Source organism: Equus quagga, chromosome 2 (genome assembly GCF_021613505.1).
Source record: "Equus quagga isolate Etosha38 chromosome 2, UCLA_HA_Equagga_1.0, whole genome shotgun sequence".
Taxonomy (NCBI): Eukaryota; Metazoa; Chordata; class Mammalia; order Perissodactyla; family Equidae; genus Equus; species Equus quagga.
In genome coordinates this window covers 173,864,885-173,884,395 of record NC_060268.1, presented here as the reverse complement: position 1 = coordinate 173,884,395, position 19,511 = coordinate 173,864,885, and the positions used below count along the sequence as shown (strand labels likewise).

At 48.5% G+C, this 19,511-nt stretch overlaps 1 protein-coding gene across 12 annotated transcripts in view; it reads left to right on the top strand.

Annotated features, from left to right (window-relative positions):
- The window catches only part of FGFR2 (fibroblast growth factor receptor 2), a 103,029-nt gene that overhangs the window by 13,223 nt on the left and 70,295 nt on the right, over positions 1-19,511 (top strand). For 7 of the 12 annotated variants that reach the window (XM_046654967.1, XM_046654965.1, XM_046654963.1 and 4 more), the window contains exons 3-4: positions 12,934-13,200; positions 14,067-14,144. The exons of 3 other annotated variants lie outside the window; for them this stretch is intronic. In XM_046654967.1, coding sequence (XP_046510923.1) covers positions 12,934-13,200; positions 14,067-14,144 — 345 coding nt within the window. The remainder of the gene's footprint in view (positions 1-12,933; positions 13,201-14,066; positions 14,145-19,511) is intronic. 2 more of the 12 variants (XM_046654969.1, XM_046654968.1) reach the window with 1 other exon arrangement.

Below are 19,511 nucleotides of genomic sequence, written 5' to 3'. Positions count from 1 at the left end.
TGTCCCCAGGGGAAAAATAGGGAGGGAGTGGAGCCCCCCCCCTTTTTTTTTTAGAGATTGGCACCTGAGCTAACAACGGTTGATGATCTTCTTTTTTTTTTTCTCTTTTTCTCCCCAAATGCCCCCAGTACATAGTTGTATATTTTAGTTGTGGGTCCTTCTAGTTGTGGCATGTGGGACGCCGCCTCAACATGGCCTGATGAGTGGTGCCATGTCTGCACCCAGGATCTGAACCAGCAAAACCCTGGGCTGCCGAAGAAGCCGTGTGTGAACTTAACCACTCTGCCACGGGCTGACCCCTGGAGCCCATTTATAAAGCCAACAAGGTTCAGTTTGGTGGTTAAAAAAATAAAGTGAACTCTGAGGGATTCTAGTTAGATGTGGCAGTGAACCGAGGCTGGTTTGTTGAGCTCAACTTTGTGCTGGTCACCTGCACAGCGAGTCCAGGACACCTGGGGTCGCTGGCGTTCAGAAGGGGCTTTGGTGTGGGAGAGAAGTTGTGACCTGCTCACCTGGATGGAGACGCTGCAGCTGCCCTCTCAGCCTTGCAGCCCAGGGTGATGGCACCTTCCAGAGCTGGGCAGAGACCCCGAGGTCATTCGTATAGCACGCTTTTCAGATTGCAGGATGATTGCTATGGCTTCTTTGATTTGTTCCCCTGAATAAGTTTTTTGAGACCTTACTGTGTCTGTGCCAGGTTCTGTGGGGATAGAAGGGCGAGGAAAAACCAGCCTCAGGGACTGTCGAGTTGGGAGATAGGCATTTTTCAAATAACCGCAGAAATGAAGGGCCAGTTCCAATCCCAGGTGCTCTGCAGGAAAACCAGAGTGTGTCGCAGCTGGATTCGGGAGCCCTAACAGAGGGGTGGGCACTGAGACTGGAGATGGAGGCCGGGCCAGGCTAGTGGGCCCTGCGCCCCCGATGCTGGTCTTCAAGGAGGTGGGCACCCATTGTGATTCTTCAGCACACCTGCTGCAGCGGCCCTGGTCAGTACCAGCCGAATGTGTCGGCGAGGTTGCTCCCTGCCCCGTTGGAGAATCGTCCAGGGCCTGGCCTCTCTGCTGTCCGCTGTCAGGTTTCACCTGTTACTGAGAGGTGCCTACCCTTAAAGGTATGGCAGGTGAGGAGGTGGTCCAGGCAGCCCCCTGCCTGATCTGGAGTCAGTCATTTCAGCCCGCTCCTTGACGGTCTCTGTTTTGGAGTGGCAGTTTCCTGGCAGGCCACTGTGGAGGTGGGGAGCTGGCCCGAGGGCTGGGTGGCCGGGGCAGCCAGGAGGACCTGGGCTGGGTAAGCAAACACCAGCTCTGCTCCCCTCTTGGGGGCCTTGCCCTGGGACTTGGAGATTCAAATAAGGCTCCTTCCTCTCCTTGGAGAGGGTTGCACAGTCTTGGTTTAAGAAAGGACCGGTACGCCCTGTCAACAGGAAGCCAAGATGCTTGGGAGCAGAGCACAGCCCTTCCAAGATGAAATGCTTTGGCGAGTTTTGAAAGGGGCTCTGCTGAGAGGTGGGAATGCTTCACAGCTTGTTTGTTTTCTAGAAGCTTTTACCTCTATGCAAATATGCGGCTTCGGGCAGGGGAGAAAGGTTAACCCTGGTGGCGCCTATCTTAATTTGGAATTTCCTGAATTAATGTGGCTTCAGTCCTCTGGCGCAGGATCCCCCAAGGGAGAATTTTTCTTTTCTCTGCAAATTGAGGGGAGAAAAGTGATCCCTGTAGCTTCGATCTGCCTCTCTGGGTCCTTTGGGACAAAACCAGCTGGGAATGTGCCCCGCCCCCCTCGGTCTCCCTGCCCCCACTCCCGAAGCTCCACTTTAGGGAGACCTCTCCAAGAGGTCATTCCGATCCAGCTGCTTGCTAAAGACCCCTCAGGCTACGAATGTGTGCCTTTAGCCTGGACACATTTCAGTGCTGGCCAGGCCCTAACTTGCTGAGGCCCTAGCTGCCAGATCAAACCCATTCAAATGAGGAGGGCCATCTGTTTCTTAGTATCCAGCTGCTGTCCCTTCATTTGCAAATGGCTGGGATGCTGCTGGCGGGACCAGTCCGGGGACACATCTGCAGGCTCCCAACGAGTGTTGGAACTGCAGTCCTGCTGAGAGGAGAAAGGCCGAGCCCTTTAAGTAAACTTGCTGGACAATACTCCCAAAAGGTCCTCAGTTGAAAAAGCAGGAGGCAGCCTTGCCCTCGTGGAATACCACTTAACACCCGCTCCTGCCTTTTCACCTTTTCTTTCGTCTGGGACCACTTGAAAAACATTCATGTAGTCAGAAAGTTCTTACTGAGGGAGGGGCTTGGGGGAAAATGTCAAATAGGATTTGAACATCCATGTGACCTTTAAGGGACTTATAAGGTAATAGTCATAGCCACTTGACTATGCACCATTTATTGACTGTGTTAGAGAGGTGAGCTGGTCCCAGCTTCTGGGAGCTACAGGTAACATCAAGTGTGGAAAGGTCACCGTCCCTGAAAACTCAGTTCTGGGAAGTAGTCAGACTGCTGGCTTTGGGGCATGCCCTCTGGAAAGCAGGCTAATTAACCCGCTTGCTATAACCCAGGTCCCTAAGCTTGCGAGCTGTGCGAGGCACAGTCAGGCCCCTTGCCTGGGGGTTTAGTGTTCAGGGTTATTCCCAGCATGCTGTGGGCTGTGGTCAGTCATCCCTGAGCCCTGCTGGGATCCTCTTAAGGGAATTTTGAGGGGGGATTACCGTGTCCCACATGTAAATATCAGGTATCTCAAATTTGTCGGATGGATGAATAGTAGGTGGTATTCCACTAAGCCACGGGCCTCGTCCCTTACAAACTGATCCAACAGGTATTGTACATGGGTGTTGATAATGATGACTCTCACAAGATCCTTGGATGTTTAGTTCCATTTGGGAACATTCCAGAAATCTCCAATTAGGTAACTTATGATGTGACAGATTCGTTCATTTGAAAGAGAACCTTGTTTTAAAGTCAGAAGAATGCAAATTGAGGTTCCCACGTGATGGAAAAAAACAACCTGCCTGTCAGTTATATCAAGCCACAATCCACAAACAAGGACCCAGGCTCACCCTGGCCCATGTGGGGTTGCAGGCAGGCCAGGACCCCCACCGAGGTGGGGGGTGCTTTCTCTCAGATATACCTCCCATTTTAGTTTACAGAGGGCTTCCCACGCAGCGTCTGGTTTTGTCCTTGTGGTGACCTTGGCTGTCGGCAGGCTAGCCTGGAGGTATTCTCCCGTTTTCTAAGTCGAGACCTGGGGGCTCAGTGATGGGAAGGGGCCACCCGAATTGATATGATTCCTCACTGCAGAAGGAGGTCTCAAACCCTTGTCCTTGGACACTGGAGCTGAACTTCTCAAACCTGACCCTTGGCCCAGCAGCATTAGCATGACCTGGGAACTTGCAGAAAATCCAGAGTCTCGGGTCCCATCACACTCCTACTGACCCAGGAACTTGGGAAGAGGAGCCAGGAGGCTGCCCAGGTGGTCTTCATGATAAAGTCTGGGATACCCTCCTCAAGAAGCTCTCAGTTGGAATGGGTGGAGGAGCAGACTGTCTTTGGTTGTGTGTGTTTACTAGGTGGATAACCAAAGGCTGTGGTGTCTTGGAGATGGGAGCAATGTGGTCTGTCTTCATGAGAATCAAAGGAATGTTCACAGAGGAGGTGATATGGGAGCGGGCTTTGAAGCCTGAATAGGAGCTTGCCAGGCAGAGTAGCAGGACAGGGGGTGCAGGCAGAGGGAACAGTGCCCATGTGGACAGACAAGCCTGGGGAGTGAGGGAGAGGGTGGAGAGAGATCTGGGACCAGGAGCAACCAAGGCCTTAGTGCAGGCAATGTTCTTTGGTTTTATGCTGTCAGAGTGTGCAGTGGTCTGTGCCACCTTTTTGTTTTAGTGGAGGTCAGATTTGCTTTTCAGAAGATGTCTGGTGGGCCATGGTGGATACATGGGGTGGGCCAGGGGTGATGGGGTAGGGGGCATGCAGAGGTCTTTTGGGGAGGTGCTAGAGGCCTGGAGTGGACCCTCGGGAGTGAAATCTTGCCCTTACTTTCTCTTCCGCTGCCTCAGAGGCAGAATGAATAGGGGCGGGGATGTGGGGACTGATGGATGAGGTGGGAGGAGAGCCAATGGGAGCTTGGGTTGACGTTGCAGGGCCCCATTCAGCAAGAGGCGAGTGGTGGGAGGAGTTTGAAGGCTGGTGGTTGTGGGTGGGACCTCTGTAGACATCCAGGTAATGTGTTCCCTCGGGCGGGCAGAAATAGGAACCTGCAAGTAGGGACTTGAGTGGCATTGGCTTGGAGTGGGTGGGAAAAGCTGCAGAGAAGGAGGAGATCAGAGTGTGGGGAAGGGACGGGAAGAGCCAGGGCTGGGAGTCTGAGCATATCCACAGATAGAGGAGTGTGGGGAAGGAGGAGGCTCCCAGGAGGGGAAGAAGACCTCCATGACACGCTCCTGTTCTGCACACGTTCCTGTTCACACGTGTGCATGCACACAAGCAGAAAACAGAATGATGCCGTAGATAATTAACCACTGAACTGTGTGTTAGAGGCTCTGGACATCTCATAGAATGTTCCCTCTCTTCTCTAACATCCGCATCCTTCCATGTTGAGAAGACCTGGTGAGTGGCTTTTCCCTCTTTCGTGCTTAACCTGCTGCAGCTGAGGAACGATGGCTTCAGCCAGCAGGGCTTTGTGATGGCTGGTGCGTTTGAGTTCTTACTTGGGTCCGGCCGTTGTGCAGCTGGCTCCTGTGCACTGTCTCATTCATTGTTGTTTCTGGTTGGCAGGTGGAGTAACGTGAAGTGACTTGAAAGCCAGGGTCAGTGTGTAAGTGGCAGAGTTGGGCCTCAGGTCTGTTCAAAGTCTGTTCTTTTAACCTCCCCAGCTTGTCCTTGCCTTCTCTGAAGAGTCACCGGGAAGGGGAGAGAAATGAGACTGGAGCCTTAATGCTGAGGTCCCATGAAGGGCTCAGGCAGCTCTGGGAATTGAAGGAGCATCTGATTTGAAAGGTGGCCTCTCCCTTCATACAGTCAAGAGGCTGCCTCTGGCCGAGAGCTGCCATCAGGACTTGGGGCACGAACACATTTTTGGGGCAGGGGGTTAGGTTTTCAGAACTGGAGATGATGTATATTCATTTTACAGATGACAACTCTGCAAGGCCACTGTTGACCTTACAAGGTTGTGTCTATAAGAGTCAGGCAAGTCCTGTTTGTTCCTCATTGCTTCATTCCTTTACCTCCTCGTGAGGCTGCTGACACCCCCCCCTCCCACCCCCAATTCTCTTTCTGCTGGTGGTGATACAGGGAGTACAAACCCTTCCTTCGGAGAAGGAGAGATCTCCCAGTGGTCTCAGTGGGTCAGCAGGGCCAGTTTTTTGATGACACGGTTTTCCTTAGAAGATCTTGAGAAGCACCAGCTTCCTTCACCTTGTCTGGCAAGTGTGTTTCCAGACGGCAGGGGCCTGGATGACCAGATGACCAAGCGCATAGGCTCCTCGTGGTACATCCGACCAAGGGATGGGGGCCGCTTTGACATAACTTGTAGTGCCATTTTCTCCTTCCTGGACACTAGAACCTAAGGGCCTGTCTCTTTGGCAAATGCATTTTGAACAAAGCTCAATTTTGAAATTCTTGCTCCAGCAAAGCTGCCAGTATCTATGGCTTTTATGCAGGCGGCTCTGGTTCAACCTCTGGGTCCTGGTGGTCCGGTGGGGATTTTGCTCTCGTGAATGCAAGAGTTTGATGTAAGTATTGTGACCATGGAGGAAACCATGACTTTTGTGCCCCTCTCTCTCTCTTTGAGAGAACACTATACTTAACAGCCTAAAACATCCGGATCCAAAGGAGAAGGGATGCTGACAAAATAGGGAGTGAATATTTCCACTTTGGGTCCAAATATCGGACGATAACGGTGACTCACTCTTAGATGGGTCCATTCTTAAGGATTTTACTATTTCTACATTTTTATTTTGTCATGGGCAACAGCATAATTTTTTTTTCAGACTTGGAGAGCTGTTCACCATGTTTCTCAAAGACAGACCTAAATGATATGAGAGACGTGCCTAAATAGATAATTTTTAATGGTTACCATATTGGAAACATTAGCCATCATCTCATCTGATCATGAGGAATGTGAGCCAGACTAGAGTTTCTGGAACAGTCAAGCTACTGGGGCCGAGGTAGCTATTAGTGGTTGCTGCGGCCCCCGTGATACCAACAAGGAGAGTTTTAAGTGCTGACGTGTGTCTGCAAGACACCTGACAATTGGTCGGAAAGAGGGAACTGCAGCCTTCCAGCCTGTTTATTTGTCTGTGTTTCATCGCCTTGGCTTCTCCTGGTCCCCCGTTTTTGTGTTGGCAGTGTTTCTGGAGGTGGAGGACTCCTGTCTTTATACTGTGCAGAGTATTTGTCTCCGCCTCTCCCCCTTAAAGAACAAGTAGTCCCTTGGCCTTATAAGGCCTCTGTTTGATGTCAGGATTTTTGTCTTCTGCAAGTCTGTTCTTGTACAGGGGGAGCTTTGAGGCTGTCTGAGCTGAAGCGGCCAGCTCTGCCACTGCCGTCTTCTTCGTGTGTGTGTGTGTGCGTGTCTGCAGAGCCCTCAGGGGAGGGCATGCGAGGGCCGTCATGTCTGACTTCCTTGTGGGGACCGCAGTGCCTTTGTATTTTCCTGTTGGTAAGTTTTGATGCCAAGTAGACTAAAACCGTGCCGTAGAAAAGTGGGCACTTGGCTCTTTAAAGCCCCTGGGCTGTAAAACATCATGGGTCGCTAAAAAGCTGTGTTGAATGCCAGGTGTCTGTCTGTCCAGACTCACTCCCTCCATTTAAGCTTATAAAAAATACTTGAGGAGCGCTCTGTATTCCCTTCCTGTGGACAGAAAGTTGGGCATCGGCCCATTGAAACTTCTTAGCAGGTCCATGACGTGGCCGCTACGGGCCAGCTTCAAGACCGGGCCGGCGAGCCGAGGCTAACCAGAGCAGACAGGATCAGCCGCTGCTTGCTCACCATGTGTGTCATGTACTGTGACATTGCAGTGACATTTGCACCTTCGTTCTGTGTGTTTCTTCTGTCAAAACATTGGCAGCCCAGACCAGTGATATTTATTCCTCTTCTTCAGGTGGCGGGATATCTGGGGGTGCACCTGGAGACCAAGGCTGTTTTATCAGTTTGGCCCCGAATGCTGGTATTCTGGTTCCCGCAGGAGCCTTGAGCTGGGCCAGGAGGGCCAGGTTTCTGCCTGCAGCGCAGAGCACCCAATGGATGGAGGTGCCTCCCCTGCACTGACACGTAGCTCACCTGGGCACACTGCCTCTCCTCTTTTCCTCCTCCCTCTCTTTCTTCCCTCCTTCTCTTCCAGATGAATCTGTTTAGGGATTTCTTTCTCCTTTCTTCCTTTTTCCTGAGGAATATGTTTAGGGCTTGGACACCCCTGACTTTCTGAGAGGCGACAGCCTCGGGGATGTGTTCCATGGGTGACCCCTGCATCCTTGAAGCTGGGGTTCCTGTGTTAACTGTGATAGTCTTGACTTTTGAAAAGACGGCGTCCTGAGAAAACCCAGAAGAGGCTTCATTTGTGTTATGTGACGTGGATAGTTGTCCCATTGGCATAAACTGCTTTTTTCTTCCTTAACAGTTTAAATCTGTCGTCCGTTCTCCGTGAAACAATTGGACAGGGCAAGACGCGGGTTTCCCATCTGTTCTCTGTTTGCATTTGGGCGCCATTTCAAAAACCACATGGGAAAAGTTTATAGGCAAACATTATAAAAAGTGACAGTCTGAAGTGCTGCTATCGCTGGTTTGGCAGCATAAAGTGTTACCTGAAATAGCTTACTGTTCCGAACTCTCCCGAGCTGCTTCAATTGTCTCAAGACATCTTCCTGATGACACTGGCGAAGAATTCAGCTGGATGTGTCCAATGGAGGCACGTGAACCACAGCTTTTCTGACTTTTACAAGACTTTCCCCTCCCAGGGCTCTCTTCACTACGAAGATATGTTTCCCTGTGTTTATTTACCCAGGGGTAAACACATGCAGCTCGTAGCTAGTGACATCAGCATGATGTCACACTGAGAGGTCATGACCTCTACTCTGATCTGCTGAGGGACTTGAGGAGTCAGGTAGCCCCTGCCTCAGTTTCTTTTCCCGTTGGCTCTTGAGGAGTTTCTCCAGGGAGGGAAAGAGACCCAGCTTGGGGCAGGATTGACACACAGACTCTGGATGGCTGCTGTTACTCTCACCTTTCACTTTCTGACTAGCTGTAGAGGTGCCCATCTCTTCCATGTTTTTAATATCAGAGTAGTTGATTGAAGAGAAGCTGCCTGATAACATGCTGCTGGCACTTCTCAAGTGTTTGAAACTTCTGGGAGAAAGTTCAGGCTGACGCAACTAAGCAGCCACTCGGCCGAGCTTTCCCGCCAGTCCTGTGCTTGCAGCAAGTCGAAACAAGCGTGCCCAGCCCTCCCAGAAAGTAAACTTGTCACCTTGTTTGTGTAGCAATTTTAGGTAACAGTGACAAAAAAGGTCCAACACGAGTGCGTTTCTTCCAGCTTTCTCTTTTCTGTTTGAATTTTATTTATATTCTGGAAGATAAGTGGAAATGTTTTCTGTCTGTGGAAGCTTCTGAAAGAGCATTTGGTGTGTAGCAAAGTGACTTCTGGAACCTTCCTCCCAATGTGTTTTGGCAGGAACAGATGAGGGACATGCGCTCTGCATGGATTTCCACCCCCCCACTCACATAGGGAAGGTTAAAAAGTATGCTATAGAAGCAGAAAAAATAAATCCAGGAAATGTTAATATTGCTATAAAAGGTATTGTTTAAATCTCCTTGGGAATACCTTGCCCTGTGTCAACCGTCATATTTTACAGAGCAGGCCGTGCAGCATGGTGGAGTCAAGGGGAGGCACTGCCTGTGTCAGGGGAAGCTGATCAAAGTGAGGGAGGCAGTGAGGGTATCCGCATGCAGCCTGGCTGATGTCAGAGGGAACTGGTGGGTTGTCTTGGCTCCCGCAGGATAGTGTTAGGTGGATGCCCCCAGGGAGATGTATACAGAGCAGTCGAGGAGAATCTTTGCAGAGAATGGGCAGGGAAGTCAGCTGAAGGGTTCACACATAGGAGAGAAACCAAAGCCCCAGATGGCCTCACGGGAGGGGAAGGGACAGACCTGCCTCTGCTGAGCCAGCTTTTTGGGTTCCAGGCCAAGTGCCTGTATTCTTGACACCTTGGCCTGAGATGTCATTGATGCAGGAACCTGGGCGGTGCGAGCCTTTGGTGGGCCTGGGAGGGGATCATGTGGCATTCCGCCCCTCGTCGCTGTGTGCCCCACTCGCCCTTCCCCTGACTCACCCTCTTCCTTCTCTCCTTGGTATTGTTTCTCCCTGAGCTGTTCCTCCTGTTTTTCCCCTTTCTGTTGCTTTCATTTACCCACTCCCCCTTCTTCCTAAGATGGCGCTTGAGGTCCTCCTGGCGTACGCAGGGGCACTGCTGGGTTCTGCTGGAGTTCACCACCACGGACGCCCCCCACCCCGAGATGAGCCTTTTGTGGAGTGACCACTCAGAGGAGGGAGGAACACACGCTTTCTGAATTTACCATGGCAGTAGTTACTGACTTTAGACTTGGAGGTCAGATGGCTTAATTTTATGGATGAACATCGTTATCTTATTGATGTATTTTGGGGAGTTATTTTACTGTCCTTGAAGCTTATCATCTAATTGGAAAACTGGGTGACGGTTTTGACCTGGTTTTACTGGCAATAAACACCGCTCTTAGTACACTGTCCTCTCACCAGCCCGTTGAGATTGGAGCCCATCATCAGTAAAATTGTTTTGTATCTATGGAGATACAAATCCACATATTGTCCAATTATCTTCTGAAAATGGGAGGGCTTGAGATCATGGTGAGTGTCTTCAGCCTTAAAGAATGACAACAGTAGTGACTGTCATGGGCTCAACAAGATATGTTTGGAAAGTCAGGTTCATATTGCTTGGCTCGTTGGGTCCTCACAAATAATACCCCGTTGTGGGGGCGTCCTTGCTCTTCTAGTAGCGGAGGACCCTGAGACGGAGAGGATAAGCAGGAACAGAGTGGCGTTGGAACTCGAGGCTTCGTCCTGTTCCCATGCAGGGCAGTGCCCGGTTATCGAGCATCTTCTGTGTGTCCAACCTGAACTAATCACGGTCCTCACTGTGCTGTGTTCCCCCTCCTGCCACCGGCAGGTGGTAGTGTCTTTTTGGTGACATTGGTCCAGCATCCCAGACACCCCTGGTTTCAGCAAGACTTTGTGATTTACCTATTTCAGGTGAAGGAAAGGATTCTCCATGAAAATGTTTTTCTTTAAAAACGGAGAAATCATAACTCCACCTTTGTCAGGAGAGAGATTTTTCTGTATCATCATTGCAAGTGTCTTGCTTATCATTTTTAACAGTCATAGAGCATCCACGGCCTCTATGGCTTCTCCTTATCTGAGGGCCAAGACAGAAGCAGGTTGGCTGCACAGCCCGAGTCTCTCCTTTAATGGAGGGAAGCGTTGCTTGTGTCCAGCTGCTCCCCTGCTCAGCAGTCTCTTGGTAACCAGTTCTGGCTCAGAGGAAAGCAAATTCCGTAACATTCTTGATGACTTGCTCATCACATGATGTGGTCCTAATAAATATTATTTCATGTAAATTCATTCTAACATCGTGGGTACTATTTCGGTAATTATTGTTGGTTACAAGGGACCCAAAAGACTTCTGATTCCTGCTGTAAGGGGTTGGACCAGGTGGCCTTTGGGGCCCTCATCCATTCTTATGTTGTGGCGGTAGGTTGCTGGAAGTGGGATATGGTCTGAGATTTGGGGCCAAACTGAGTTCTTTTTTCTCCTTCTCTTTCTTGCCCTCTTTCCCACATTTCTCTTTCTCTCCCTTTTCTGCTCAGGATCCAGAGTTAAAAATATTTTTATTAGTCACTCAATTCAGCTGCGTTGGGTAGAGCTTAGCTTTGGGAGGCATGGCCTGAAGACCTTCCAGCTAAGTTCTTAACAATATCCTTCAACTATCGCTTTGCCCTTCACTTCTCTTTAGGGAAGTCTTCTCCGAACATCCTGTACTACAGGAGTTGGCAGCCTTTCTGTAAAGGATAAGACTAAATATTTTAGGCTTTGCAGGCCCTTGGGTCTCTGCTGTAAGCGACTGCTCAGCTCTGCCATTGTAACACAACAGCAGCCCTAGACAATGTGCAAACGAATGAGCATGGCTGTGTGCCAGTAAAACCTTGTTTACAAAGACGAGCGATGGCTGGGTTTGGCCTGGGGGCCGGAGTTTGCCAACTCCTGCTCTAGAACGGGTCCCAACTCGCCATCTCTGGGTATGCTGCTATCTTGCTGTATTCCTCTTCCTGACGCTTAAGACCACTTTGCATATATCATGCCCTCGCCCTCCTGTGTGGGCCGGTGGTGGTGGTGGTGAGGAGGATTTCTAGAACCACATGCATGCGGCCCTCGCTACTCTTTCAACAGCGGGACTGAAACACGAAGTGGTTTTATTTCAGTCTTATGTGGGAGATTTGTCCAGAACACGCTCAAAAGGATAAAACAATTGCCTTGTGATGCTGCCCAGATTTGCAGTCGTCCCAGAGCCAGGAAGCTTTGTGTTTTCCGGGCCTGGGACTCCGGGTACCATTCACAGTTCTCACTGTGAGGGATGAAAGCCGATTCATGGACCCTTGTGAGTCCCAGCCAGCGGCTCTGGCTGTTCTCCTTAAAGGCTCAAGGTTCTTTCTTGCCTGCATTTTCAGAGGTTGCATGGATTGGGTCCTCTTGGGTCCAATCCTGCCCTGCCTGTTTGGGGACTGGGGTCATGTTCAACATGGGCCACCTTCTTTGTGTATGCCTCGGGGACGGGGGGGAGGCACAAGGAGCCCTGAAATCTCAGTCCTTGGGAGACAGGACATGTTCATCAGAAATGTGGTGCATCTCCAGGAGCTGACGTATGAGGAGGGAGAGACCCACTTCACTTGGGGCCAGGGGGACTGATGGCTCTTGTTCAGGAGGAGACTGCGTGATTTGGGCCTTGAAGGAAGAATTGGGTTTAGCAAGGAGGAGAGGGAGGGAGTAGCCCTAAAGGAGATGCAGGCAGAGGCCTGAGGAGGCTGGAACCCAGGGTGTGTGGTGGGGGCTGGCGGCCAGGGAGGGATCCAGCTTCACACAGAGCGTCCGGCACGTGGTGCCCAGCGGCTTCGTTTCAGGATCTGTTTAAATGGACCTCCTCTCGGCTGTCTGGAGCGTTTTACTCCTTGTTTTTGGTGCTCAGGCATTGAGGCTTTTATCGTTTTAAGAAAAACAACATGTCCCAGCTCAGAATTAAGTCTCTAGATGAGCAAAATTCTAATCTGAGCCTGAGAGCTCATGAAAACTCAGATGGCAAACAATTTTGTGGAAGGACCCACTAGCTTCCCTTGAGTTGGAGGCATTTCATTTTAAGGAGCTTGGATTTGTATCAACAAAGTCTAGCACAAATAAATATGGGTGTGTGTGTGTGTGTATGTATGTGTTAGACATACAACCATGCAGTTATATTGAATAAAAAATTGGAAATCATCCTTAAAAATAGTCACAAAAATAGAATTTCTTGGATGTTACAGCGCAAGCAGGCATTGGACTGGCAATTGATTTAAGAGTTCTCTTGTACACTGTCCTTCTATGCTGGGTTTTGGGTTTATGTTTAAAGCCCTTCGGTTTGTGGAAACTCTGGGGGCAGCTTTGGCTAGGTGCTTCCTCTGGTGGTTGTTTCAGATCCTGGGTCTGCTCTGTGCCGAGGGCCCCTTCCTGGGGTGCAGGGAGAGGTGGATGCCTGCTGGGGCCATTTGCAAAACAAGAACTGCCTCTCCTGGGAATGAACGGGCCTCCACTGACCTCTGTTGGACGTTCTCTCCTTCTCCTCTTCCCATCTGTCTCCATCTTCTCTCTCCCACTTTCTGCAGAGCCACCAACCAAATACCAAATCTCCCAACCAGAAGTGTACGTGGCTGCGCCCGGGGAATCGCTAGAGTTGCGCTGCCTGTTGAGAGATGCCGCCATGATCAGTTGGACTAAGGATGGGGTACACTTGGGGCCCAGCAATAGGACAGTGCTTATTGGGGAGTACTTGCAGATAAAAGGTGCCACGCCTAGAGACTCCGGCCTCTATGCTTGTACTGCTGCTAGGACCGTAGACAGTGAGACTGTCTACTTCATGGTCAATGTCACAGGTGAGTCGGCCTGCGAGCCCTCTGCTCTCTTTTCTCTGTAGCTGTTTTCTGGGTAAAATTTTATCTGACAGGTGAAATCATAGTGGGATCTGCTAAATGGATGCCTGGCACAGAGCTTCACAGTTTCTTCTTGATCTGTTTTTGAAGTTCTTGCACAGGACCTGGTGTACTACGGAGGCTGGTCATTAAAAATGAGAGGATTTTTGGGTGTAAAGTAACATTTTTCATTTGAGACAGCACACTTTTATTTAAGTAAAAATGTCTTTTTCCCATACCACTGGCATCCTTGGCATTTAGAATATAGGATTGCAGTTTGGATGCTGAAGATTTCTGATTACTTTTATTAAAATTGGAGTTTCTCTCCTTGATTTTTTTCTTCCATGCAGTGAGGGGAACTGCACAGGCCCCATTTGTGGCCGAGTTAAAAATTTTGTTTTCAGAACGTTAGTAAATGGTCAGAAGGCCACACAGGGGCTAAGTTTTGCTAGGGACTAATTCCTTTCTTGAAGGGAACCCTGAGCGCTGAAAGGTTGTGTTGGAAAGAATTTTGGATATTACACAATCAGTAAATTAGTTGGGGACTTGAGTACTGTTTGAAACTTAAAGTCCAGTTCCAGTATATCCAATTTTATAGCATGTTTAAATAATGTGAAAGCAGAAAACATTGAGAATCGTAATATAGACCAACTGTCATCATGGAGAGAAAATTTAAGCCATTAAAACCATCTTAACTAAACACAGTTCTCGGACTTGTTGCATTGGGTTCCTGGGTTGTTGAGTTTCCTGTCCAGAAGGACTGAGTTGTAGATGATTGCGACCTTTTGCTTTGCGAAAACACAACCGTGGATATGTTCTTTTGAATACAGATGCCATCTCATCCGGAGATGACGAGGACGACACAGATGGCTCCGAGGATTTTGTCAGTGAGAGCAGTAACAACAAGAGTAAGTAATGGCCGTCTCTGAAGGTCCCCGAGAGAGCAGAGCCTGGTGGGAGTGGCGACTCTAACCTGTCTTCTCCGTCGGCTCTTTGGGATGCTGCGTCCTGTGGCCCTCGCCTTTCTCTGCTGTATGTCTTCTCCTGACTCTCAAATCAGAGAATAAACCAGCGTTACTGTACACCCTTCTCTACTGTTTGTCCTTCTTGTGTCAGTAGTCACTCACTTTTGAAAGCAGTTCTGACTCGTCTTTCTTTAGTTTTCTCTTTCCCTTTTGGTTTCTTACTATTTGGAGGTTGAAGCTAGTGGAACCGTATGACATCCTGGTTTTCTTCATAACTGTTGACGGTGCTTGGCTTAGCCCAGTGGTTCTCAACTGGGGGTGTTTCTCCTCCTTCCCCCTCCCCTGGGGGGACATTCGGCAATGACTGATTGTCTCAACATGGGGAGAGGGGATGCTGGTAGCATCTAGTACGTAGAGGTCAGAGGTGCTGCTAATAAACATCCTACACTGAGGTCAGCCCCATAACAAAGCATGATCTGGCCCAAAATGTCAGTCGCTGAGGTTGAGAAACCCGGGCCTTTAAAAATAGTATTGCATGCTAAGCAGAAATAAGGGAAATGTGCCCGACTTTGCAGATATAAAAGGGGGCCAGTGAGTACTGTTTTCTTCTTTAAAGGCAGTTAACAACCGAGTGCTGACACCCGGGAGGCCTCTGTTCGGTGGCCTCTCGGAGCTGGGCAGCCTGGGTTCAAATCCTCCACCATTTCTGACTTGGGTGAAATTGGGCAAGTAATTTAACTTCTGTGCCTCAGTTTCTTCCACTGTAAAATGGGAATAATAACAGTATCTGATGGGGTTGTTAGGATTAGGTGAGCTCATATTTGTACAGTGTTCAAAAAAGTGCTTGTGTTTGTTCAATAAATAGAGAAAATATAACATTGGTTTTATTTCCCCATAACATGGCTGGAATGTTCCCAAAGTGATTTTATGTTGGTCACTGGCGTTCTTAGATGTTATATTCTAACATTTTCTTGAGAGGATTTTAGTTTAATAAATTTAAATAAGGCCTAAATAATAAGACAATTAGTTACTAAAATAGGCTCAGGGCTTTTTAGAGGAAGAAGAGAAAATCGATGTTGTCAGGCACCTGTGATACTGTGGATAATGTGTTGCTTAAGTGGGGAAATGGATTTGTCCCTCAGTCTCCTAGCAGCTTGGGCAAAAAGGGAAATATTTTGGTTTATGTAGTTTTCTCTTTTTGGCAAGGGAAAGCTTGGGGCCTGGGCCGCTACCCTCAGCATCACCTGAGAACTTGTTAGAAATGAAAATTCTCAGGCCCCACCCCAGACCCACTGAATTAGAAGCTGGGGGTGATTCTGAATCACACTAAAGTGTGAGAACGGCTGGCCTAGGAATTCACACGTGCAGCTCTGCCTTGAACAGGAGTTTACTGTTAGAGATCTAGTTCATAAAACAGTGGAAAATAAGGTGAATGAATGTGTTTTCTGCTGTCATTTGTACCAACCCTCTAATGAAGTTATTATTATTTAGTAATAAAACACTGGTACATCAGAAGACATCACTCACTTCTTAGTTCTTTGGCCCCGGCAGGGGAGGCAATGACCCTGGCCATGATGTTGAGGGCCTGCTCTGGGCGGCTTCTGTGCTGGCTGCTGTCTCAGTCAGTGTCCCTAACAACCCAATAAGGTCAAGAGAGGAGTTGTTTCTGTTTTATTGATTGGAAATTCATGATTCAGGGAGCAAACCGCAGAGTTGCAGTTCACCCAAAAGCCTGTTGCGTGTTGAATTGCAGCGCCCCTCTGCCAGCACCCGGGGTGATGGTTGGGGCGGAGGGAGGATGCTTGTACAATTGTTTACAGCTCTAAAGTGATACCTGCACGTGGGTGCCGTTGGTATTGATTGAGGCATCAGGTTCCATGAGCTGCGTTGTGTTGGCACGCCTGGGAGTACACTGTCCTGGGGCTCAGTGCCCTGCCTCATAGCATGTTAACACGAATACACAGGAAGTAATAAAATGTCACAGCAAGGTATAGGTTACATAACAAACAGGCCGAGGGAACCGAATCTCTCTGTTGATTGACTGCCGAGGACCTCCGCGTTTCCACCCTGAGCAATTGGCCTGGCCACCTGTGCAGGAGGGCCAAGTTGTAGAGCGCTCCATTTGATGAATGCTGGCCCACGCCGAACGGGTTGCCATGCGTTCACCTTGCAACCGGGGTTCTTTGTAATTAGCTCTCGGATGACACCCGCTCTGCCCCGAGATGGGCGCTCTGCGGTGATTAAGGGCTGGTGTTAGCTGTGCCAGGGAGACGCTGTGTCGGACACTGCCTCTCTTTGGAACCTGGGAAATATTAGACGCGATTTAGAGTGAGAGCGGTTCTTAGCTGGCTACTTGGCCTCTGCCATCTGTTAGTGTGATTAGGCTGGTCTGATTCACAGGTGCAGCCTGGGGCGGCTGAGATTAAGCAGCTGTGGCCTGTGTGGACAGAGGAATGCCATGGCCAGGGTAACTGGCAAGGTAGGGAAGGGGATGTTGCCGTTAAAACAATTTTTTGCCACCTCAAGTGTCAAATGCCTGACCCGATTAATAGGGAAAATTGTAGAAGCATCGAATTCTTTGCATTTTCAGCCACCTGGCAAACACTCATGTGTCCAGATTGATTCCTTGGCTGCCTTCTGATTGTCTGGACATGCCACTGGGGTGTGTTTGAAAGTTCCGCTTCAGTGAGGTTAACACATGATGCTCCGGTGACCCTGTGCTGACAGTGACGTTTCTGAGCTTTTCTGAGAAGCATTTTTCTCTTTTTGGGTGGGTAGATCTACATCTTCCGGCTTAAAAAGTATATTACAAGTTGTTCCCTCTGCTGCTCTGCTAGATTATTGTTTATCTAATTTTAGTGGTTAACTATAAGAGGTCAAGTTTATCTGCCTAGTGGAGTTCTTCTTAGATTCCGTGCAGGATGCAAAAAGCATGGTAGCCAAAGACAGCAGCAAAAATAATAGTCAAAAGTTAACGCAGGATTGTTGAATTTTGGCCATGAAACTAGCATCCATTAACATCAAGGCCTGATTTGATTTTTATGGAAATGTTCTACAATATTATTATATATGTATATTATATATATATAATATAAGGTTGTCTTAACTCTTATGTCGTCATACGAGACCCAGCTCAAAAGTGGGCTCCTTTCTAGAGCATTTCCTCGTTTACACAGGCAGATCGAACGGCTCGATTTGGAGCATTCATGTGTTCTGTTCTGTTGCATCACATGTAGTACCACATAGTATGTCAGACCTTCCTTTCCCAGTAGACTGCTTCTGGAGGGCAAGACTCACCTGGATGTTGAGTGAATATTTTGTGGAATTATAGTCCTCATACATATCTTTTATGGATCTCATTAAAAACAGAGCAATGTTCAGGTTTGGTCCGTACATTAAGAGAATAAACTGGTGTTTCTCAAAGAGTATCCCTCGGAACCCTAGTCCAGAATAATTGCCTGCCAAAAATGAGTTATATTTTGAAATGAATTTGGAAAATACCTCATACTGTGACCCTTTCTTGGAGACTTACAGCATCCATCAGCATAATGCAAGCTCTGAGAAGTTCTGTAGTGAAACATCTGTTCAATTTTGTCTTCCCAGGATTTTCCAAAGTTACTGACCATAAGACCGTTTTTAAAATATAGCATCTATTAACATCCTGTCGCACATGCTTTGAAAATCCCTGCAATGGGGCCGATTTGATTGATCTGACCCCCCCCCCCCCCCCCCCCCCCCGGCTTTTAAGTCAAGTTCTTCCATCACAGATGTGAAGGGCGTTCTCCGGTCATATTTTAGCAGCTGACTACTTGATGACCTCACACCTTACCAGCGCTAGATGTTTCCCTGAGCAGAACAGTGCCGTGATGTCATTACAAGCCTGGCTGCCAGGAAATAATGCTGCTACATATGCCCTTTCATGAAACAGACTTTCTCCGGATGGAAAGTTGCAATTTCAAATGCTAATTTTTGAAATGCATCCAGGTTGAGGGTTTTCTAAGGTGCAGAATTTATATGTTAGCATAGGAAATCATAACTGGTCCTTGCCTTCCCCACTTAGTAGGTATCTTAATGGGTTATCAGGCAGCACATAAGGAGCCATGTATGTCCATTTTCTCAAGGTATACTTTTTATTACCTCCTTCTTGTGTTTAAGTCATTAATGTTTCTGAAGCGCTCGAGACTTGGTTCTTGGGAAGATGATTGATTGACAAAAGAATTGATTGAATTGTTAGTGAGACAGCTGTATTGAGATTCTTGCTGCTGGAGTGGTTCTTTCTGTTGAGTGAGGAGAGAGACAAGGTAGTTTTCTATTTTGGTTTTGTTCTTGTTGAGACCTGCAGGTGCCCATGATCCATGTCAGGGAGAAGGTGACTTCTTTTGAAAGGACCTAGGCAAAATGAAGGTACTTGGCCCGAGACTGCAAACTCCTTTTGTTGATTAACCTGCTGATAATAAGTTTGCAGTCACCCTTGCTCTCCTGGGACTTTTACATGGTAGAGATGGTATCTGAGTTGGTAAATGTTGGTTTCTTAGTTGTGTTGAAGTTTCTAGAAATTGGGAAAGAAGAAAAAACAAATGAAAAAAAGGATACAAGCTTCCTAAATTTTTTTTTTCTGCTTTTTCTCCCCAAGTACCCCCAGTACATAGTTGTGAATCTTAGTTGCAGGTCCTTCTAGTTGTGACAGTTGTGATATGTGGGATGCCGCCTCAGCGTGGCCTGATGAGTGGTGCCATGTCCGCACCCGAGATTCCGAACCGGTGAAACCCTGGGCTGCCGAAGCAGAGCGCACGAACTTAACCACTCGGCCACGGGGCCGACCTGCTTCCTAAATTTTTTGAAATGGCTTTGTCACGAACACCTCGTCATAAATTAGTTTGGCAGTTTTCTCACAAGGGCAGGGATGGTGTGCCATCCAGTAGACCGGTTGAATCTCTTCTTTCTTGGCCTCCTGTCTGGTCAAAGCATAACCAAGGACTGGACTTTTGAAGGCAGATCCTGGGAACTCCCAGGGGCCTCAGGCATTTCACATGTGGGTAACTTGCCTGGTTTGTTTTAATGTATTTCTTATTGAATGCCTCGCTGGTCAGCAAGTTGTTGTTTTCATGAGATTTCTCAAATAAAGCCCCCCGCCCCCTAGAATCTCAGCTTCACTTGCATCTTCATATTTTGTTAGATTCATTTTCTCTCAGTTTATGCGAAACCGAAAACATGAACTGTAGTCTGCTGGTAAGGGTGGGGGTAGTGCTCTTAGAGATACCCCCCCATCAGGGGTCAAAGCATTCAAATGTCCTGATTAGTGATATTTTT